Source organism: Heterocephalus glaber, unplaced genomic scaffold (assembly GCF_053883595.1).
Source record: "Heterocephalus glaber isolate CG9 unplaced genomic scaffold, H.glaber_assembly_v1.0 deba00000621, whole genome shotgun sequence".
NCBI classification, from domain to species: domain Eukaryota; kingdom Metazoa; phylum Chordata; class Mammalia; order Rodentia; family Bathyergidae; genus Heterocephalus; species Heterocephalus glaber.
Genome location: NW_028258153.1, coordinates 31,509,235 through 31,533,258, shown reverse-complemented (window position 1 = coordinate 31,533,258; position 24,024 = coordinate 31,509,235). Strand labels below are relative to the sequence as shown.

The window sequence follows — 24,024 nt, the reverse complement described above, 5'->3', positions numbered from 1 at the left end:
AGCATGTGACACATATCTATAATCCCAGCACTCTGGGAAGCTGAGACAGGAGGATTAAAAATTTAACCCCTGCCTGGGCAATTTAGCCACTTAGTGAGACCCTGTCTTAAAAAAACAAAGAACAACAAACTGTATGTGTGTAGAGAGGCTAGGGGCTGTGGATGTAGCTCAGTGCAAAGAACCTGGGTTCAGTCCCCAGCACAACCAAACAAACCAAAACAAAAAACAGAAGTTGGAAGCAGGCCTGGTTTGTGGACCAGATGTTGAGTTTGGGATTTACATATCCTGCACTGGGGAAAGTGAAATATTAAGTGGGAATGACTAGTAAGGTAGAGATGGAGGCCTGGAGCTGCTGAAGGTTCTGGGTTGTATATATATACTTGAAGTCTTGAGCAGAAAGATGAGAGGCTTCCACTATGAATGAGTGTTAGAAGTGGAATAAGGAGGGTGCAGAGGAACCAGCAGAGGAGTCCCTTGGATGGGGAGATGCACAGTCCAGACCAGTGGAGCCTAGAAAGTCATGGGAGGTAGGAGGAAGAGAAGAGGCTGCCAGGGAGGAGCACTGCGCAGAGGCACCAGCCACATGGGACATCAAACAGGCATGTCACTGTGGACTCGGGGTCATATGAGCAATTTGTGGCATTGGGAAATTTTCTGGAGAAGCCATTTGAAGCCTCTGAAGACTGGTTTCTCTGATGTTTGGTTTTGTATATTTTTTTCTGCTTGTAACTGTGTTTTTACTGGATGGAAAGGAAAAATATTAACTTTGCAGAGGAATAAGGACCAGTGAGGTACAGAAACCTACAGGACTCCTCCAGTGTGGAAAACTAAATTGTGATGAGTCAGGACCCAGTCAGGGTCTCTTGGCAGTACTGAAAATTTCCTGGATGACAGCAGCCTTCAAGACCACCCCTGGACCTTACCTACCTCTCTGTTCTTTTCTTTTTCCCCCCCCTTTTGTTTTGCTGTCACTCCATCATCTTTGCCTATCTTTTCTTATGGAGAACAGATTCTTCACCTTCATTTGCAACCTGCTGAGCCACTAACAGAATCAAGCTGAGAACTCACAGGAGCCCGTAGGTTATGTGATGAAGCTTTGAATCTCGCTCTTCTCTAGCAAGAACTAGTTCTCCGTGCTCTTTTTGGAGCAGTACAAGGCCGGGGCTTCTGAAGGACAGAAAAAGGTCACTAAGAAAGGTTTCGTGTTTTCTTGGGATATTTCACTGTTAGAATTAATTGGCTTTCAAAGATCTTACGGGATCAAAGTTTATTGTAGAATGTCATGGATTAGTACAGTGATAATGAGGCAGTGTGAAGAAGACTGAATGGAGGGGAGCACAGCAAACCTCATTCATGTGTTGCAGGTGCAGCCTGTAGTGATTCCCTTCTAGGAGGAGTCTTTCTTGGAGCAGATCAGAAATTTGATTTCTGCTAAATGTTGCCTATGTTCATATCTCCTGACACTCAGAAGACCACATGGGATGTGTCATGATTAGGCTTGAATTTTCCTGCCTTTCTTTGTACCAGTACACTTTGACGTAATTCTGGAAATTCAAAGAAACATCTCCTGGTGTTTGTTTGGGGGAAACAGATGGTTATGATTTATGTTTTACTCAGCTGTTTAGTATTTTGTAATTGTATCAGCTTTCAGTTGAAACTTCCAGTCTTACACCAAACTTGCTAAAGCAAATCAATCTTGAGTTATATTTTGGTTTAGTCTACCGACTTGAATAAATTAAGGCACAAGTAGTTCACCAAGATAATGCTTGTCTTGTCTGTATGGCATATGGTTCCTGCTCAGTGCTGTGTGGGGTCCCCTTCATAGCCTGCCCCTTGCAGTCAGTGTGCAGCACTGGATGTACTGGAGAGCTTGGAACAAGGAAGGGATGGAGAACACATTTGCAGGAGCCTCAGGAGAGTGGCCCATGGGCTGTTGGGCAGCCCCTCAGCAAAATGAATGGTCTTGGTCATTTTAGCAACAGTTGCACAGCAAGAAGTACTCAAGTATGTAGTTGACAGTGTACTTGACAACAGAAGAGTGAAAAAACTGCTGGAGCATGTTCTGGCCGTGTTGGCATTGCTTGTGGTCTTCTGGCTCATTAATTTAAGAAAAAGAAAATAGAGATAGGCCAGCATCTTTCTTTGCAAGTAGAGAAAGGTTTCATTTGGCTTTTAGTGAGGGATATTCTAGGACTAGAAGAAGTGATCTGAAAAAAAATGTTAAACATTAAAATCAGCATATTATAAAATTTTAAGCTCTTTGGTTTGTATTATGAAATATAAAACTATAATTTACACTTTTTAGCCAGAAAATATATACAGAAGACATGGCCTTTAGAGCTTCACCATTTCCACCCCAGTATTTATCTTCGGAGATCACTCTCCATCCGTACGCCTACTCTCCATACACCCTTGAGTCTACACAGAATGTGTGCTCAGTGCCTGCCTCACAGTATGATTACAGCCAACCCAGTCATTATCGAGGTTTTCAGACTGCGAAGCCCCAAAATGAACACATGTGTGCTCTTCCACAAGAAACAAAAGCTCTGTTTAAGGTGAGGAAATGTTTTTTTTGTATCCTCCAGTGGGCTGCTTTAGTGTGTAAAAGTAAAGAATTGTTACGTTTTTGCATGATATTTAAGCTCTACTTACTCTTTTTTGTGTGTGAGTGGGCTTTAGCCCTTTAAAAATAATTTGGTCTAACCTTTTAAAAAATTGTGAATACTTATTTATTATTTTAAACTTTTTATGGTGGTAGTTTTCTTATTTCATGTTTTTAAATCTTTCTTGCAGAAAAAAACCTGTGATGAGAAAAAAACATATGATGAACAAAAGTTTAAAAGGACTGATGGTACAATATCATCTGAGATAAAGTCAACTAGAGGTTCCTACCATTTGTCCACTCATGCTGAGAACAGATTGAAACCAGGTAAAAGTAATAGACTGTACAGTGAAACGTAAACGTACTTCAGAAGCATCACTGTTTCTATGGGCTTGTTCGTTGTGACTGTTCCAGGAAGTGAGACCTGGAACCCAGCACAGCTAAGGGCCATCTGACTTCCTGTGGGATTATGGAAGTCTTTTTTTTAAATCTCAGGCAGGGGAATCACAGTGTGGTAATGTGAATTGTGGGCTTAGAAGGGGATTTAACCTGTTAGATTTGTTAGATTGTGCTCTTCATAGAGTTTGAGATCACATAGCAAGCAGGTGATGACCACAAGCTTCAAAACATGCCCTTAAATAAAAGCAAATTACAGTCATATTTTTTGTGCTGTGTTTGACTATGTTATTTCCTGAAATAGCTTCTCAGGTGTTCTGATGGGAGACTTTTACTAGATGGGAGAGTTTGACTGTGATTAAAGTTGCATCCTAAATAATACCAAACCTGGCCATTATGGTAACATTTCTATTTGTGCCACAGGTCATATCTGTTCTGGGTTTGAAAATTTCTGTTCCAGTCTGGCTGGAAGTTAGTGATTATACATGGTGTCATGTTTTTTCCCTTGTAAATTACTACTGCAGTTTGATCACAGATATCACCTATTTATATAATGACTGACAGCCTTTGTAATTGTTACTAGAACTATAATTTATCTACATGTATAATTTGTATTTGTGATTTATAAATTTTTCTCTTTTCATTGACTTCACTCATGTAACTCAATTGGCACATGGAAGTGTGAAAGGAAAGAAGTAGGAACTCTGGCTTTGCAGTTCCAGGAGACTTCATGGCACTGCAGCCTACCTCATCATCCATTGCATTTAAGAAGAAAAATGGGACAGAAGCTACAAATTTTGTACTACTTTCCTTCCTCCAGTTTGTTCCAGGTCCAGCAACCACCAAAGTGCAAATTTTGTTAGTTGTAGGAAATTTGTTAGAATCCCCTTAAATTTGCCAAACTTTAAAATGTATATTATGAAGCCACTCATGGTGGCACACATCTCTAATCCCAGCACCGAGGAGGCTAAGGCAAGAGGTTCACTGTGAGTTCAGGGCCAGCCTGGGCTACAAAGTGAGTTCAAGGCCAGCCTGCACTACATAGCAAGACCTTGTCTCATCTACCCTCTCACAAGTAAAATATATATTAGGAATAATTACAATGCCCACCTGTGCAGTCAGGTTGAAGTAACTAGTTCATCAGCTAAAATTCAAACTGCATTTTGATTTTCTGCATCCTGGCCCAACCATAATGAGTGATGCTTCTGGTCACTTGTAAAGAAGGCTATCAGCACCAGCAAAGTTAGGATATTTTGACAACAGCTTGATGCCTCGGTGACAGTGGGCTTTCTCCTCTGAAATTGAAGCTTGATTACTAGTCATCAAACTTTATCTGAATTTTTACCTCCACTTTTCATTCTGTAATTCCAGATGGTTACCATAAGCGAACAGACAGGAAATCCAGAACCACTGAAAAAAGTCCATCTACCCCCACACCTGCGTTTGAATTTAGCAGGTTGGAATTTCCTGAATTGCAGGGTCCAGAGAACAGTATGTCAGGGATCCAGAAGCAGTGCCGATGGGGACCTCTCCGGTCCAACTCCACCATTTCTCGTGTAGGAAAAGTGGGAAAACCAGTTGGAGTGGTGTCTGGGGTGAGTTGGGGGAGAGGGCAGTTTGTCTGTCTGTCTTGTGTTTTTATTCTTTTCAGCATACACCTTTTCAGTTGTCTCACTTCAAACATTGCACATTAAATCCTGATGTGGGCTGTGAAGTCCATGTTGGGGGAGGAGGTCCTGCGGGGAGGCCTTTCCTTGTGTCCTTGTCTGACTTCTTGTTATTTGAGCTGTTCACACTGAGGCCGTAACACCTTGTCAGTTATCTTTTTAAAAGAACCACTTGATAGACTTCTTTTTACCTGGTAGCTAAAGGAAAACGTTCTGGCAGAGTCTCGCTGCTTTGACCCCACTTTCACACACCATCTGTAACATTGCAATCACTCTGTACTTTTTCAAATATAGAAAAAAGACTTGAAGAGAAATAGTAATATTTAAAACTGCATAGTGTAACTGAATTTTCCAGGCTTCATTATGTGTATCTCCAGTCTTATTAATTGCAAATTTAAACAAAGTTATTGTAATAGATACTTTGGGTTTGTTTCTTTAGAATTTTATTTTCTTATTTTTGTTTGTTTTGGGAACAGGGTCTCACTATGTACTTCAGGGTGGCTGTGAACTCACTATGTATTCCAAGCTAGACTTGAACTTTTAGTGATCCTCCTGCCTCAGCCCCCTGGAGTGCTGGGATTATAGGCATGTGCCTCCATATGCAGCTCACTTTATAATTTTAACATGCACAATATTCAGTATTTGCCCTGAATGTTTTACTCTACCAAGTTGAGGCAGTTTCCTCAAACAGATAGATTTCAGACTTCCAGTAAAAAATGGTGTTGGGTTAGTAATCCCTAAAGTGGCTTCTGATAAATTTCTGCTGAAGGGGGAGATGGGGTATAAACCAGTGTGAAAATAAAGAGAAAGAAAAGGAACAAAAAATGGCTCACCCTTTTGTTATGAGGAAAGGTTTTCCATCTCCTGCCTTGGGACTTCTGTTATTGCAGATTGCTGATAGGTGGAGATTTACCGGTGTGTAGCATTGCCACCATGTGGATCCTTACACTGTTGTAGCACTGTTTTTCCCTGCCTGGTAGTTGTGAAAAGTAAGGCAGGCTGATGGCCATGTGAAAATCACAGTTCATCTTCAGAGGGGTGCCTGCTTCCTTTGCCCCGTGCTGTGTGTGCAGTGGCTGATCAGTCTTCACATGAGTGGCACACCAAACAGTATAGGATGAAGTGCCAGCTGCATTGGGGCTATCATGTTGTTGGAGGCTGCCCAGGTGACCCTTTGTAATTGAGGTTACTTGTATGTGGTAGTGTTACGTGTTTGAATGTAATGTAAGGTTCGTCCATTTATGGAAGAACATTTACATACTAATTGTCTTACTATCTTCAATTACATAAGGGCTATTTTTTTCTAAAAGAAACCTTTTTTTAAAATTATATCAGCGGTGTCTATAAATACAGGAAATACTAAAAATGGAAGTATGATTGTCTGAAATTATATAACCAAGAGAAAAACCATGCTTAGGACTTAATCTTTATTTTAATAGGATATAGTGGAAATAGAAGAAAGCTCTTCTCTATTTGGGATTATATGTGTACTATTTCAACTTTTAAAAACCTTTGGCATTTTCTTCTGTCTTTTTTTTTTTGGTACCGGGGATCAAACTTGGGACCTTGTGCTTTCGAGGCAGGCTGCAGAACCACTGAGCTAAATCCCTGGCCCCTGTCAAATATTTTTTTAAAGTAACTTACATTGGTTCTGTCCCACGATACTGTAGAAATACAGTAATTGGTTTAACCTTTCTTGAACAGGTAACCATTTCATTGTGTTTTTTGTTTTTGTTCTTTTGATACAAGGTCTTGCTATGTAGTCTAGCCTGTCATTAAACTTGTTAATGTGTCCTGGGCTAGCCTTGAACTTAAGATTCTCTTGCTTCAGCCTCTCAAGTGCTGGGATTGCTGGGGTGCATCACTGCCTGTGGCTTATTTATTTTGAATTCTATCTTTTAGCCTCTCATGAATACCTGTTCTCCCATTTCCTACAATTCAAATGCTACTTGTCCCTCAGATGCTCTTTATTCATTCATATGGCCAGTGATTTGATCATTTCCTGAGAGCTGGTGTGCTTCAGGTCCTGTGCCAGCACTGGAGATTCCCTGGGAGCAGGAGAAGAACTATATCCCAGTGTAGGAAACAGGGGCAGAAATTAAAGGACAGTTGGTCAGTGCCCAGCCAGAAGGGCTGAAACCAGCTGGGAGGGTAGGTGATGGGCGCCTCCCTGGCCCCAGCCTCTTTTTCCCACTGTGGACAGCTGTACAAGGGGTGCATTATACATTCTCGCCAGCTATAAGTTATAGTTCTTTTCTCTCCCATCCTTTTCAATATCTGGGCAGTGTCTGTGTACCCTGAGAGGTGTGCAGTGTTAGATTGTTGTTTTGAGTTTCCCTGATGACATCTGATGTATTTTCTTTTTAGGATGAGATAGTGATGAAAAATAACCCAGATGAATATGTGACTGATAATGCTGCTTCCAGTTCCCCATCATGTACAAGAGGTAAGAGTCACTACAAAATACTAAATTAAAAAATGACATAGTTTTCAAGCTCATTATTAACTCCAGTACAATTAGATGGTTTTTGTTTTAAAGCCTTCTTTGAGGCAGCTCATGAGTTGTTAATAAACTAATATTAGTGTTAATTTATAATATCTAAATAAGTCCCTCATCTGTGTATAAGAAGTGTGAAAAAATGAGAATTTTAATTGAAACATATGTCTAGTTAAGTGAGAATTTTATGAACCTTAGAAATGACTACTTCCATGTTACCTATTTTTAAAAGATTTGGTTTCAGGACTCCTGAATGAATACCTTTAAAAATTGAGAGCCCCAAAGAGCTTCTATTCATTTGGTTGATAGTTTGCCATGTTCAAAGTAAAAGCAAATTTTTAAAATTCTAATTCACTTAGAAATAATGAATGCTTTACATTTTTACAGAGCCTCTTTTTATTAAAACTGTTTTCCAAAGTTACAAAACAAGTGAGAGTCTTGCTTCACCATTATGTGAGTCTTTATCACCTAGCTCCATAGACCTATTTTGGTGTTTAGCTGTTTTGCTGTTACATGCCATGTGCCTCGACACACTCCATAGTCAGAAGGAGAGTTGTTAGGAAGGCGACTGACACATTCATGCATTGGCCCCTAAAAGGATCCCAGGAGCTCGTCTGTCCTGTCTCATCTAAGAAATAATTTATTCAGAAAGTGTATGATAGATTGTGCTTTTGAAATTTCATGATAGCTTGTCCTATTGAAAGACTCAGATTTATTCACTGGTGTGTTTTTCTTTGCATTCTCGTGTGTGATGCACATATGCTTCCGTATGGCTCTTCACTTCCAGGGCTGTTCTGAGTGTGTGTGGCTCTATAATGGTGCAAACAGTTTGACCCCTTGGGGGCGCCTCAGGCTGCGGATGGGTGTTCTTGTGCCCATCTCCTGATGGATGTCCTTTTGTTTTGTCTGTATAGAGTTTCATGGGCACCTAGGAGGAGTAGTATTGCTGTACTTAGACCTGTGTTCTGAAAGAAATAAATTACCAGTTATTGTGATAGCTGAAGTCTAGTGATCTTTAACTTCTGATGTTAAAGGTACACATCAAGGTTAGTAGGGCCAAACTTTGATCTTTAGCTCTTCAATTCTGTATGTTTGCCACGTTGATATTGTTGTGGGTTGTGTTTTAACCAGAATATTGTTTGTCTTCCCACTTCCTTTGGCCCCTCCCCACACCCAGTTAAAAAAACAAGGAAAATCAATTCACCTTACAAGTTAAAGAGAAAAATTCAGGATGCATGCTCCCAGAAGAAAAAACAAATTTGTCAAATACTGTGGTTTCCAGTGGAATGCTTTGGACAGTAGCCTAATTTCAGTTATATCTGAGCAGTTACTCATGTAATGCATGTTTGAGGAGCTACAGATTTCTGTTTACTGTTGAGGTTGTTCAACAATTTTGGTTATCTTTGAGCAGAGTTATCTTGGACACCAATGGGTTATATTGTTCGGCAGACATCTTCAGAACCCTCACCAGCTCCTAAAAATGTTACTTCTGTAATAAACCTAAAGACGGTTGTTTCATCAGCAGATCCTAAAAATGTTAGTGTGTCATCTTCTGAAGTTTTATCTTCAGATCCTTCCTACAACAAAGAGAAACATGTTCATCCTACTAAAAAGGTGTGTATCACTAGAGACAGTAAAATGGTAGCTGCTGGGGGCTGAGGAGAAGGGGAACCTGGAGTTAATGTTTAGAGGTTGTTTTACAAGAGGAAATTTTCACTGAAGATGGAGGGTGGTGATGGTTGCATAATACTGAATGAATGTAATGCCATGGAACTTTATGTTGAAACATGGCTAAGGTATTACAACTTCTCTGTTTTTGTTCCAAGGTCTAAAAACTGGAACAAAGGACATATGTATCACATTTTGATACTGACGACCTTCTATGCCATTGGATAGTCTCCCCCTCTCCCACATTAAAACTGAAAGCATGCTGTTCTGTATTCACTATTCTGAGCTTATTGTACTTGCACCTTGAGAAATATTTTTTAGTTAAGGATTTATTAGTCAAGGATTACAAGTGATGATTTTTGTTTTGTTTTGTTTTTTTAGCAGAACTGGGAATTGAACCCAGATATGCTCTATCACTGAGCTACATCCCTGGCCTGTTTTATTTTTTGAGACATCCTTTTGCTGCATTCTCCCTCAGTGCTTGGCATTACAGGCACGAGCCACTACATCTGGCACAACTTGATATTGTAATTTTGTTCTTATACATGATATTAAAGATTGTACTGCATGCTCTAAAACAAAATTTTTGCCTTTTTTGTTCAAGTCTCAAGCATCACAAGGTGGTGACCTTGAACGAAATGAAGCCTCAAGAAAGAATAAGAAAAAGAAAGAAAAGTCTAAATCAAAATATGAAATCCTGACAGTTCAAGAGCCACCAAGACTTGAAGTACATTTATATTTATTACCTACCTAGTATGTTATAACAAAAGGGTCTTTCTTAATAGGTACATGGGTTCCTACTAGTTTCCTGAGTGCAAATCTCCAACATTTTCACTAATGACTCCTTTCGCATGGCAGACACCTGCTGTCCTCCCCTTTTCCCTTTGGCTCATGGCAGGCACTCAGGAAACATTTGAATGAAGACAAAGCCGGACATGGTGGAGCATGCCTGTAGTCTCAGGACTTAGGAGGCTGAGGCACAAGGATTGCTGTGAATTCGAGGCCAACCTGGGTTACATAGTGAGACCCTGTCTCAAAAACAGAAAAGTTAATCTTGAATGAAGACAAAACTAGTTGTATTGGAGTTTAATAATTGGTGTCCCTCAGTTCTTTTTTGTGTTGTTTTCCATTGTTTAGAATGCTGGCTTTTGCAGTCTCCTTTTCTATTTAGAAACCTTGGTATAAAGTGCTTCCAAAAGTGTTGTTGTCTTGAGACACCCTAGAAATGTCCAATTACCCTAAGGAGCCAGTTTGGGTTCTCAGTCTGTTCCTCATGGCCCTAGTCTGCTTCACACTACCCTACCAGACTGGAGCATCCTGGCTGCTGGTGCAGGCACAAGAAATGCTACCTGGCGGCCAGCCTTAGGGTCAAGCCTGGAACATTCCTACAGATCTGAAGGAGTGGGTTCCAAGGCTCCTGGATGCCCATTCAAGAGTAAAGTTCTTTGTTTGAAGACCTTCTGTTATGTCAGAGCATTATCGCTGGGCCAGGGAAGAGTATACATTTCTGACCTGTATTTCCCACACAACTTTTCCTAGAGCATCTAAAATGTTGAGAGAATATAAGTGTTGACAGTATGGCCTAGGATATTTTTAAATGAGTTTAAAATTGTTTTTTAGCAGGCTTTTGCCTTTGTCTCTATTGGCTAACCTAGTTGAGCACAAATTTGAGAACACTTATTCTATCAAATGTAGAGTTGATGGGTTTTCTAATGCAAACATAGTCCTTAAAGAACAAGATCTTGACCTGGGCATGGTGGGGCATACCTGTAATCCCAGCACTTTGGGAGGCTTAGGCGGGAGGAGTGCAAGTTTGACCCATCCTGGACAACTCAACAACTCAGCAAGACTCTCTGAGAATTAAAAAAAAAGTAAATAAAAAGATAATCTGGGGATGAAGTTCAGTGGAAAGGCCCTGGGTTTGTTTGGTCCCTAGTACAGTAAGTTCCCGACACTACTGAGTTGTGTTCCGGGAGAACATTTGTAAGTCAGATTCATTGGCAAGTCCAATAAAGTCAGTCTTATACACCTCTGACGCACATACACAATGTAAAGCATAAAGAAACCAAACATACATAAATAAAATCCTCAACTGTACTGTACAGTAGTATAGTAATACACTATCACACTACATTAAACACAGCAGCACAACTGTGACAATGTCTGCAGTACATGTTAGCTACTTAACATGAGTTTGCGTCAGGGTCTGTTAGTATCTATAAAAGTTTGCGACTTGAATGTTTGTAAGTCGGGGACCTACTGTATTGCAAAAAGCAAATTAAAAACCCAGGCCCTTGGACACTATCATGCCAAAGTAGTATAGGGTCAGTTCTATAGACCCCTTGGGATCCTTGGTGGCACTGTCTCTTTTTCTGGGATGTGAACATTAAAAGTATGGCCTTTAAATTTACTCTCAAGAATTAAAGCAACTCCTACATTAGCGTTTTGGGGCTGTTCAGCATCACTGTTAAGAACTTTCCCGAGATCTTATTAAAGAAGGAAAAAATTGCACTTGGCATATTTGCATTCTCCTGATGAGTGAAGAGCTAAAGGGGTGTGTGGTTTACTTAGGATGCGGAGGAGTTTCCCAATCTGGCAGTTGCATCTGAAAGAAGAGACAGAGTAGAGTCACCGAAATTTCAATCTAAACAGCAGCCACAGGTAATTTTTAGATTGAAACCACAATTGCTATATCCTTACCTTTCTTTGCAAAACAACTCTTGAAAAAAATCTACTTTTCAGACATCTTTGTATACTGAAATAGGTGGTTTTTGTTTTGATTCATTCCTTCATGGGAGAACAGATCCCATGTGTTGAAACAAAGTTGCTCCCAAGCTAAAAGGCTCTGTCCATTTGTAATGAAACTTTTGGTAACTGCAGTTGCTTTATCAGAAAGAGAGAACCAACTGCCTTATGAAACTAATGGAAAGAAAGTTGACTCACTTGATTCAGGAAACAGAATTTATTTACAAGGTGGTAGCATATGACAGGAAAAATAAGAGAAGCACCAAACTTTCATTGTAAGCAGTCAGTGCAGAAGCCAGTGGGGAGGTGATTGTATCCCAGCCCCTGGCCTCATGGGTTCAGCAGGGAGTGGTGAATCATAATTTAGGTGGGGAGATGAGGATCATACTTCAGGGCATTTATTCTCCACCATGTTTATCATTTTACTTTTTAAAAGAGGGAGATAATTTGGAAATATTTTTACATTTATAAAAAATGACATTCTAAACCCTCAAGTGCATGTGTTACAGTTTCCTCATCCTCCTTCTCTGTAGCAGGTCTCCTTGCTTGCCTTTGTTGTACTGGGTGCATTCCCTGCTGGGAGCCCTCAGCCAGTAGGGTTGTTGGTGACAGGGCAGGAGAGAAAGTGTGGAAGTCTTAGAGTGAGGGCCAGCATGCCTGAGGATGTGTTCCAGGGCTTTTTTGTGTATAGTCTCAAAATTTTTTGTGTACAGTCTCAAAATTCAAAGCACAGCTGTTTCAGAAGTAACGTTTGCTTAGGGTACATCAAACTTCAGGCCTACATTTGGTATTATCTGCTGGATGTGACTTGCACCCGTGTAGATTTTGGTCCTAGTCCTATAATTTCATGGCAGTTTATTGATTAACATGGGCAGTTAGAGATGATAACCAGGGAGACTGACACAAACTTTTGTAACCAAAGACTATTAGATAACCCTTGGTGTCCATAGATATACACACACTCACAATGGAGATGTAGACAGCTAGAGGTAACTTAATACAAACCTGGTGTTCTGAAGGAGGAAATAACTATAATACTGTTGGCATATAAAGTTAAATTGATGGCTTTTCTTAAATTATTTGATTTTTTAAAAATACATGACTTTTATAATTTATCATTATAATCTTTTAATTATATGACTTGTAAAATGAAAAGCTCAGCATGTCAAACATAGTATTGTAAGTAAACTTACAGTTTTTTGAACTTTTTAGAATAATTTTAAAAACAGTGGAAAGAAAAGCCAGATTCCAGTGCAGTTGGATTTGGGAGGCATGCTGGCAGCACTGGAGAAGAAGCAGCATGCCCAGCAGGCCAAGCAGTCCTCCAGACCAGTTGTGTTCTCAGGTAGGAGTCTTCCCACCTCTCAGAGATTATTTTGTAAATATTTTTGTGTACAGACAAGTAAATCATATGTATAATCACAACAATTTGGTACTGAAATGAGCTTAGGCCAGTGAAGTGGAATTGTGGGTCCAGAGATAAATCCATATATCTATAGCCAGAAGGTGTTTTACAGGGATACTAAGTCCATTAAAAGAACAAAGAAGCTAGGCATGTGGTGGCACACGCCTGTAATCCCAGCACCCAGGAGGCTGAGGCAGGAAGATTGCCATAAGTTTGAGGGCAGCCTGGGCTACATAGAGCCTGTCTCAAAAATCATGAACAAACAAAACAAAAAAGACAATGATGTCTTCAGAAATGATTCTGGGACAATAGGATTTAAAAATGCTAGAGAGTGAAGTCAGACCCCCTACCTCACACCATGGATGAAAATGAATTTAAAGTGGATCAGTGAACCAAATATAAGAGCTAAAACTTTTTAAGTTTTGAGAAAAAAAATAGGTAAATCTTCATGTCCTCATTACGAACATGTCCAACATATGGTCCATCTTTTTTTTGCCTTCCTTTTTTGAGAGGAATTGTCTGGGACTGTGTATAAAATATATAGTACAATTAATGTATGTAAGCAACAAAACTTCTTTAATAGTTATAAAGGGAAAAAAGGAAAAAATGGCAGGCTGCTGCAGGTTGGACATTCCTTGGATAGTAACAAGTTCAGATACAGCACTAGTGGCAGACTCAACAAAAGAAAAATAATAAAAATTAGAAGTTAATAAAAATTAAACTTTTTTGTACCAAAACACATTCAGAAAACAAAATGACAGTTTACAGAATGAGAAAAATATTTGATAGGATTTAATCCGTAGATATATGAGAACATTTACAACTCAACAAAAATGATGAGCAACCTAAAATAGGGGAAAGGACTTGAAAAGATATTTCTCTGAAAAGATACACAACTGGCCAAATAAGCACATGAAAAGACAGTCAACACTGTTAGTCATCGGGGAAGTGAGAATAAAAACTACACTGAACTGTCACTTCACTTACATGGAGAATTGGAACATGTGTACCTTGCTCACAGAAATGTAAACTGGTGTAGGTGCCAAGGAACAGTCTGATGGCGCCTCAAAGTGGTGATTATAATAGTTACCATAGCAGCTCCACACCTCAGTATTTACCTCCCAAATTGAAAACAGATTCAGACACTTGTATGCAGCCCTCATTATAGCATTATTCACAAGAGCCAGAAGGTGGAAACAGCCCAACTAGCCCAAGTGTTGGTCACTAACAGGAATGAGTTTTGATACATACTGCAACATGAGTGAAACTCGAAAACATTATGCTGAGTGAAAGATGCCAGACATTGGGATACAAATACTATATGAGTCTACTTAACTGAAACAGCTAGAATAGGCAGAGTCATAGAAACAAAGAAGTTACCAGGGGCTGAGGGGGAAGAGAAGTTGATCAGTTACTGATGGCGGGAACAAAGTTTCATTTAGGGCATGAAAAATGGAAATAGTGGTGATAGTTGTACAATATTGTGAATGTAATATATGCTCCTGAACTGTGCATTTAAAGTTAGATAATAAATTTTAATGTCAGTATATTTTGCTAAGTTATATAAATATGATGGTTGAAAGAAACAGATCTTAATACAAGGTGTGAGGAATTTCTCCCTTAATGATACTGTGCCACCGTAATCTCCTTATTAGTGTAAGTACCCTGTGTTTCCAAAGTCTACTGCATGGATTGAGAAGCTGCACTCCATAGACATGACCAGCCTCAGGGTCCAATCAGTGCTGATTCCACTCTTCCTTCTGACATATCTCTGAGATCCAAAAGAGGAAGTACTGACAATAAGTTGTAAGAAGAAGCAGGTCAACTTGCCACTGTAGTTGAAGTACTGTTATTTTTTTCCTTTTGAAGCAATTTGTTTTTGAGAACACTGCATCTTTTACAATGAAAAAAGAAGCACCTAAGGAAATTGGTAAAAGGGCTTTTATGCATCATATTTGCTTGGGTTAAGTTTTGTCTTTAAGGTCCTTATAGTAAGGAAAACACGCCATGCTTTGTGGTGTTAATCCTAGAAAAGATGAACTTAATATCTCTTAAAAGCCACGTGTAAATTGTGCAGCGAACACTCATGTACTCACCAACTGGACAGCGCAGTGTTTAACAATATGTCCTCTTATCATATGACTGCGAGGGGCAGCAAATCCTGGCCCACCAGGCCCATGGGTTTGTAAGTCCATAGCTACTTTTGCACCACAATGTGGAAGTTGAGTACTGCTACAGGGATTTTTCTCCTAAGCCTAAAAATATTAACCATTTGTCCCTTTAAAGAAAATTTATTGACAATGATTACTCCAGCCATCAGAGCATCTTGATGCCTTTCGAAGTAAGTTGTAGACCTCATGATAGTTTTGTCTCTGAGCATTACACTTCACATATCAACTAGAATCTGGTACTTAGTGATGGGGGGTTGAGGGTAAAATATACCCATAATAAAATGTGCAGGTCTTTTCTGGGGGGACGGGTGCTGAGGACCAAACCCAGGGCTGTGCACATTAAGCCTGCATTCTACCACCAAGCTATACCCCCAACCCCAAAATGCACGATCTTTACACTGAAAAATGTTAGCAAGTCCATAATTATGCGTAAACATGTAAACTGAACTCCTAGCGTGTAGAATACCCTTAGCAGCCTTGGAAGTTTCTATCAGCCCTTCCTGATCTGTCTGTGCTGCTCCCACAGGCAAGTATTTTTCTGCCGTACATTAGTTTTTCTGATTGTAGGACTTCCTGTGAGTGGACTCTCACAGTTATGTGCTCTTTTATATGACACTTCTTTCAGAACAGTATCTTTGAGATTAACTCATGTTGTGTGTCAGTAGTTCCTACTATTTTTTTTGAGGTGAAATTCGTGCAACTTAAAATTAACCATTTTAAAGTGTACAATTTAGTGGCATTTAGTATATTCACAATGTTGTTTGACTACTATCTGTGTCTAGTTCCAGAACATTTTTATCACCCAGAAGAAAATATGCATCCATTAAGGCGCCCTGTCTGACATTTCATGTAAATGAAGTTTGTCTGTCCTTGGCACGATGTCTTTGACCTTCATCTGTGCTGCAGCATGTCAGTGGTTCATTCATGCATATGGCTAGATAATTATTCATAGACCACAGCTTGTTAATCTGTTCATTTCTTGATAGATATTTAGGTTGTTTTCACCTTTTTGCTGTTGTGAATAATACTGCTGTGAATATTTATGTCTAAATATGTGTTTGAGTATTTGTTTTTAGTTGTTTGGGGAATGGAATTACTGGGCCATGTGGTAGGTATTTATTTTGCTTATAAAATTGCCAGATTTTTTTCCAAACTGCTTGTACTATTTTATATTCTCCCCAGTAATGTTTGAAGGTTCTGATGGCTTTGTATATAGTATCTTAATTTGGTGTTGGGATTTCTAATGGAACCTCTTTGGTGGGGTTAGATCTGGGATTTTTTTGTTTGTAATTTTGAGGCAGTCTCTCTGAGTTGCCCAGATGGGACTTGAACTTGTGATCCTCCTGCCTTAGCTTTCCAAAGTGGTGAGATTATGTGTATCACCATGCCTAACAGGTCTACAATATTTTGAAGTAGAAAATTTAACTTCTTTCGTAGATCATTTTATAAGAGCTACCAAATGAGTTTTACTTCACAGTTTCCTAAGTAGCCTCTGAGGGCTAATGGCAGAAGTAAGATTTACATGACTGCTTTTTAGTGGCCTTTTGTAAAGGGCTAGATAGAGTACAACCATAAATGTGGGTAGACACAAGTGAGATTGGCCAACTGCAGCAGCTGAGGCACCAATGGACAGCATATCCCTGAAACCAGTACTTCTTTCTACCCTGTGTTCCCAGGACCATCTGGGTGCTACGGAAAACACATGTTCCGGACCCATCTAAGACCTTCTTAGAACTATTTGGGAATAGCATTTTTTGTTTCTTTTGTGGTGCTGGGGATTGAATCCAGAGACTTGCTGAGCTATGTCTCGGCAACCTTTTTTATGTTTGAGACAGGCTCTCACTAAATTGCCCAGGCTGGCCTCTGATTTTCATTCTTCCTGCCTCATCCTCCAGAGTAGCTGGGATTATAGGCATGTGCCACCATGCTTGCTTAGGCAGTGGGTATTTTAACAAGAACTGAATGTATTACCTTTGCTTTTCACTTTTTCATTTTGGAAATTTTACCTTTTCACCATGTGTGCCCATTATCCAGCTCCAACATTGAGGATTTTGCCAATCATGTCATTTTACCTGTAAATACCTCAAAATGTGTTTCTTACAGTTTTGGGTGTTTTTGGTTTTTGTTTTGTTTTTAATAAACTACCTTCCATCATCCCATTTAACTATACAGGGTAAAATCTGTGGAAACATTCCAAAACTTAAAAATCTAAAATCTGAAACATTTCTTGTTCTAGGCAGTTTGGATAAGGGATACTGAACCTGTAATAACAATTATTTCTTATTAAAGGAAAGACAAACTTGTTTTTTTCTATATATACATACAGATTTAATTTTCAACAGTAGATGTGAGTTTTCCTCCACAGCAGTTGGTTTTATTTCTTCAGCAGATATCCACTGGCAACCCCAAAGTTTTGCTCAACGTTGCCATTGACTGGACCAAGTTAATACAGAATCTACAGTTTGAGGACTTAGTCTCACAAGATGGAATTTTCCCCCACCTCAGGGGGCAGTCACATATTCAGTGCTTGTGACCATCTGGCTAAAATTGGGAATTCTTTTTTTGTTGTTTTTTTTTTTTTTTTGGTACCAGGGATTGAACTCAGGACCTTAACGCTTGCGAGGCAGGTGGTGGAACTGAGCTAAATCCCTGGGCCTAAAATTGGGAATTCTTAGAACCACCTCTTTAGGTTCCATAGTTTGAAAAATGGTTCACAGAACTCTGAAAAACAGTTTGCTTACCAGAATACTGGTTTATTATAACGGATACAACTCAGGAACAGCCAGATGGAAGAAGTGTGAAGAGCAGGGTGTGGGAGAGTGCTGTCGAGCGCCCCTCCAGGTAGGCACTTTGCCAGCACCTCCATGTTACCACCAGCCGGAAAGCTCCCTTAACCTTGTCTCGAGGGTATTTTGGGGCTTTTATTATCTAGGCACGGACTAAGTCGCTGACCATTAGTGACAGTTCAACTTGTAGCCCCTCTCCCCTTCTTAGAGGTTTAGTTAGGGCTGAAAGTGCCAGCTGCTGTCACTTGGTGCCAACCTTCTGTCACCCAGCCCCCATCCTTAGGCTAACTAGGAACCCCCAGCCAGAAGTCATCTTAGCGGTAAAATACCACTTTGGTGATTCCAAGAATTTTAGAAGCTCTGTGACAGGAAATGGAAGTGGAGACCAAATGTATTTCCTATTATGTAACAATCTAGATTCTAGAATCTAATTTGTATTTAAATGTGTTTGATTGTCTCTTCAATTTTGGTAATTTTATTCATATCAAGGTTCACAGTTGGCAGTCTTCCCCAAAAATTCCCCCTCTCAGCTGTTCTTACGTCTGGTAAAGGCCTACAGTGCTATTACTGTGCATGGGTGGTTTTAACCAATCCAAGTGTTTGGTGAAAGGTGATTACCTGTGGATTACTTATTGGCAAAGGTAGTTTTTCTTCAGTACAACCATTAGCTTTCAGCTTCCCTCCATGGGTCACAGCACAAAGTACCTTAGCCTGGACATATTTCAGAGCAAGCAATTTGAGTAACCTGTATCACCTTTAGCAAGTTTGCAAAGCATTCTTCTAAACTATTTCTAAATAATGTAGCTGCCTGGGAAGCTTCAGATAAGGGTCTTGTAGCATGATAGTCATTACTTCATAGAGTATTTGGTGTTGAGTGCTTGAAAATTGAAGGGGGATTGGCACACTAGTGACACAGCCTTGTCTTGGGAATGTTGAGTCGTGAGTGGCAGAGTCCATGATATTCCAGGTCATCTCTGGCACTAGGACTTTATCATAATTATGAGTAGAATAGCAAAGGGAGCTAAAGACAAGATTGAGTTTATATTCAGATGCTGTTTTGTCCAGAGTCTGTTCCTATTTTCTGCTTTTCCTGTGGTGTTCCTGTATGCTAACATTGTAAAACCATTGTGCCCTGCCCTGTAGGTTGGCTTTCAGGGCCTGGGTCTGGAGTGGGTCAGGCCATTGTCAGTGTTCTCTGTCTGGTAAATGTGTCTGTGAGTTAGTAAAGCCTGAGGCAGTATAAGATGGAGTAATTACAGCCAATGTCCAAGTACTACAGGTGGAAACAGTTGGCCAGGCTTCTGGCCTCCAGGGCAAGCTAAAAACAAGAAAAGGGGGTGAGGGTACAAGGTGACCCTCACTCTCTAGGTGCAAGTCGAACCTTTTAGATGGAATTGCACATGAGATATGCAGTTAGCAAAGGCTGGAGCCCCCACTCAGAGCACATTTTTAAATAGCTTGAAGTAGTGAGAGGAGAGTATTGAGGTGACATTTTGGCCCGAGATCCCAGGAGTGTCCAAATTCTAACCTGCACTTTGTCTTCTCTTTTGAGGTGTGTAGAGGAACCATCTTTGTGAGGAAAAATAAAAATTAGCAAAGTGGAATTCCGGTCCCTTTTATCATTAGTGCCTTTTATTGTTGTCTCCGGGCAAGGCCAACTGGAACACAACACTGAGGCCTTCTAGGGGTCTTAGTCTGTTCCCAAGCCTAAGTCAAGTCTCTGACCAGTTGGATGGTCAGTGAGGTGGGGCTGGCCCACCAGAGCCAGGAGGGAAGAGCAGCCTCTAGATAACGGGGCAGATCTTGTAAAGAGCAGGTGGTACAACTATTTCATTTTAACCTAGTTTGGGTTTAATGTAATTGTTAATATGGTTGGACTCATCCATCGTTTTGCTGGGTTTTTTCTCTTTGTTTTGTATCACTTGTTTCTTCCTCCTTTAATGTCATTTGTGTTCAATATTTTTAAAATGCTATTTTGATTTTTTTTTAACTTTGTTTTTTTTTTTCTTTTGGTACCAGGGATAGAACTCAGGTCCTTGTGCTTGCCAGGCAGGCGTGACGTCTGCTACATCCCTGGCTCAGTCTTTAGCTTTAAAAAACTATTCTTAGTGATTGCTGTGAGAATAGTTTATACAGGGGGTAACTTGGCTCCAGTATATCTCTTTTTTATCCCTCCCTCTTTGTAGTCTTATTGTCATAGATACTGCCTCTAAGTGTGTTACAAACCAAATAGTACAGTGTTATAGTTATTACTTTATACAGTCATATCTTTCAAAAAATTAAGAGAAGTGAGGGGAAAATTCATATTTATTAGTTTTATGTTTATGACTTTTGATGTTCTTTATTTCTCTGAATTCACTTGCCATCTGGTGACCTTTGTAGTAGCACTGTTTCGGAAGAACTTCCCTTCATTATACATAAACTCTGCTAGCAGCAATTTCTGTTAGTCTGTCTTTACGTGGGAATATCTTTATTTTGCATTCATTTTTGAGACTAGTTTTGCTGCATATACAACTCTTGGTTAACAGTTTTTCTTTTTTTTTTTTGGTACTGAGGGTCGAATTCGGGACCTTGCACTTGCGAGGCAGGTGCCGGAACCACTGAGCTAAATCCCCGACCCCTAACAGTTTTTCTCTTTCAGGGCTTTGAATGTCACTCCACAGTCCTCTGACCTCTTTTTTCAAAGGAGAAGTCAAATGTTAGTCTACTTTATGTGACTTTTATATCCCATATTTTATTTTTATTTTGAGCTTCAGTGGTTTAACTGTGATGTTACTAGGTGTGGATCTCTGTCTTATCGGGGCTAGTTGTGGTGTTTGGACTCTATAATGTTTTTATCAAATTTGGCAAGCATGGGACCGTTATTTCTATTTATTTATTTATGTATTTATTTATTTTCTGTGTCTCTCCCCTTGCCTTCTGGGATGCCTGTGATATTCATGTTGGTATGCTTGATGTTTCCCCACAGGTCTTGAAGACTCTGTCCATTGTTTTCAGTTTTTTTCTCTTTTCTTTGAATTGAATGTACGCCATTGATTTGTCTTAGTTGTGGAACCACCTGCTCCTGTGTTTGAGCACTACTCACAGGTGCTATGAGACTGAAGTGAGGCAGACATACAGGATTGGGCAGTGTGCAATTTATTGGGAGACTGACTTACAGGAGTGAGTTCCTGGGTGGCAGCAAGCGGGTCTTGCAGTGTGGGGTCAGCATGTGTTGGTTAGGACAAAAGTGCTTTCATCTAAGCTGAAATGTCCCTTGTTTATGAGAAAGGCACTTTCCTGGTGCCAGGGTCCAGTTGTAAAGCTCCATGTAGAACTCTGATGGTTTTGTCTACGTATAGTTAGCTGGAAGCTAAGCAGGAAGAACAGACACAGACTAGGGTTCCTCCGGAGCAGTCATGGTGGCTATAACTTGAGCTGGTTGCAGGCTGAATCCAGAGAGTCTTTATGTATACTGATTTCTCCATGTCTCAAATCTTCTGAGCCCATCTTCTGTTTTTATTTATTGAAATCTGTGTTCAGGTCTATTCTAATGGTTGCCTTTCAGTATTAGTCTGTGTTCCACATCTGGGGTACTCAGGGTTTTTTTCTGAGTGTGGGTCACAGATTCTTTGAATATCTCTCAATTTGATGTTGAATACTGAATATTTTAGTTAGTATGTTGTAGCAACTCTAGATTCTGATTTATTCCCTGTAAGATTAGTGATGGTGTTTTTTTTTTTTTTCTTTTAAATAACTATCCTGGCCTAAATCCGAAGTCTGTCTATCCTGATAGGTCTCTGCTCAGTTACTTTTCTTGTTTTGCCTTTCTTTCCAGGGATTTCACTCGGATGTTGTGCTCAGGCCTCCACTTTGTGTAGCTGAGTGTGTGGGATGGGGTATATTCAACCCTCAGGCCAGGGTCAAGTCTGCTGGCTCTCATTTTCCCTGGCCTGCTTGTCGGCTCTGTTGTTGACCTGGTATGTTGGTGGCTTGGGTGTGCTCTTACCTGTGCACCATACACACACCCTGCAGCCTGCCCGGGCATGTGGAGAGCTCATCCCTAGAGTAGAGTCTTCTCTTAGAATTCTCTTAGAAAGTCTTCGGAGGGTCTGCCCATCCATTGCCTGCTCTCGGAGGTGGTAACCTCAGGCCGTGCTGTCTCACCCTCCCTTGTGTGCTAAGGTCCACTGTAAATGACAGAGCTCTCAACCAGCAAGCCCTTTTTGGTAGTAACACTGGTGCTGCTGGTTTTCAGGGCCTTTCCAGCTTGTGAAGGAGACAGCACAGGACAGAGAGAATAGAGACACCTAATAAAGACCACCCAGACTCATGCTGCTTCCACCTGAGGGCTGACAATCTCGGAGCAAACAGTGCTTCAGGGCAGATGTGATTGTTTTGGGCAGGTTTGCCCAACTTTGTGGGCACTTTGAAGAAGGGGACTGTCACCCCTTCTCACTACCCTGGGGGCAGAGACTATCAGTGCTCAGTAGAGTGCTTCCTGGCAGCGAGCTATGGGACTACAGCACGGCAGGCCTGGAGGCATGTTTACTAAAGTTTAGGTAAGGGCTACAGTTGGTGGTGCCGCCAGGTACCAGGCAAGTGAGCAGATGTGACCAGGGGCCAAGTCACCATTTGTATGTGTCAAACGACATGCGAGTATGAGGTTCTGCAGATGCAGGCAGCTGTGCTCTAGCTGAGGTGGAAAGTAGCCTGGGAGGCAGGTAGGGTCATCTTGAATAATTTGGGCAAGTAAAACATCTGTCTTATCACTCTGGGAGGCTGAGGCAACTTAGACCCTGTCTCAAAATATAAAGGGGGCAGAAGTGAGGGCTGGGGGTGAGGGCTCAGTGGGAAGGCCTAGGTTCAATCCCTAGTACTGTAAAAAAAAGTTTGCCCTGAAGCAGGGAATTGCACAGGTAAGTCTTTTTTGTTGTTGTTGATATCGGAGATCGAACTCGGGACCTTGCGTTTGCGAGGCAGGCACCGGAACCACTGAGCTAAATCCCTAGCGGTAAGTCTTAACAGGCATACCTGATTGGCAAAACACTAATCATTATCATTATTATTCCTAAATTTCAAAACTGTAGGTGGGTAAAATACACTTGGAGAAATACCAGTGCTTCTTGAAGTGAGTGGTGAGGCTTTGTTATTTACCATTCTCTTTTCTTTGGTTATATGTTTGGAAGTTTTCCTAATTAAAAAAGTAGGGGGGAAGCACACAGGAGGAATTACTTTGTCCTTGAAACAGTTAAGCAAGTTGGGAAGTGTTGATCACAAGTGCTCATGATGAGATTTGAGAAAACCTGCTTATGTCTGGAAAACTCAGGAGAACCAGCAAGAGATACTATGTTTGTAAGGGCCTGATAAGATAGCTAAATGAAAGGTAAACACAAAACTAGTAGCCAGCTTCTACAAAGGCCTTGCTGCCTGACAGTGTGTGGAAAGCATGAACAGCAGCATGAACAGCATGACTGGCAGTTACAAACCACCTAGAAATATCCTGGGTCAAAGCTGTGATCTGCACACTGTTTGACCTCAGAAAGAAACAGTAGATTTGATTATACGGATAGAGGGTCAGCTTTCCCAAATGAATTGCTATTGTAGGGTCCTGTCAAAAAGATAGCTAATTTAATTTAGAATCCCTGCCGGTGAAAAGAGCATATAAGAGCTGTTTGAGGAAGGTGAAAAGGTTGTCAAGTCAGGCTCAGGCAGCATGGGCAACTCCTGCAGACCCGCTAGGTAGCCGAGGCCTGAGAGCCAGTCAGGACCACTGGTAAGTGACCTGTGACAAATGCGTTCCACACTGTTGCAGTTGGAGCAGTGCCTGTCCTTTCCAAAGAAGCCAGCTCTGGGGAGTGGGGCCGCCGCTTCAGTCAGGTGAAGACTCCACACAACCCCTTGGACTCCAGCGCCCCGCTGATAAAGAAGGGGAAGCAGAGGGAGGTCCCCAAGGCCAAGAAGCCCACCTCACTGAAGAAGGTGTGTAGAGCGTTTCCACAGATGAAGCTCTGGAAAGCAGATCCAGTTGCACATACCTATGCTGATGTCTCCGAGCTCTTAGTTTCCCAGATTTTCAGGTTTATACTGCACACACTCATTTGGATC

General features: G+C 40.7%; 1 protein-coding gene across 7 annotated transcripts in view; it reads left to right on the top strand.

Moving 5' to 3' along the window:
• Secisbp2 (SECIS binding protein 2) overlaps positions 1–24,024 on the top strand; it is a 44,050-nt gene that overhangs the window by 3,640 nt on the left and 16,386 nt on the right. For 2 of the 7 annotated variants that reach the window (XM_021263722.2, XM_004851315.3), the window contains exons 3-11: positions 2,306–2,555; positions 2,794–2,929; positions 4,370–4,593; positions 7,033–7,111; positions 8,574–8,776; positions 9,435–9,557; positions 11,402–11,491; positions 12,788–12,920; positions 23,732–23,898. In XM_021263722.2, coding sequence (XP_021119381.2) covers positions 2,306–2,555; positions 2,794–2,929; positions 4,370–4,593; positions 7,033–7,111; positions 8,574–8,776; positions 9,435–9,557; positions 11,402–11,491; positions 12,788–12,920; positions 23,732–23,898 — 1,405 coding nt within the window. The remainder of the gene's footprint in view (positions 1–2,305; positions 2,556–2,793; positions 2,930–4,369; positions 4,594–7,032; positions 7,112–8,573; positions 8,777–9,434; positions 9,558–11,401; positions 11,492–12,787; positions 12,921–23,731; positions 23,899–24,024) is intronic. The other 5 variants (XM_004851321.3, XM_004851320.3, XM_087206326.1 and 2 more) reach the window with 5 other exon arrangements.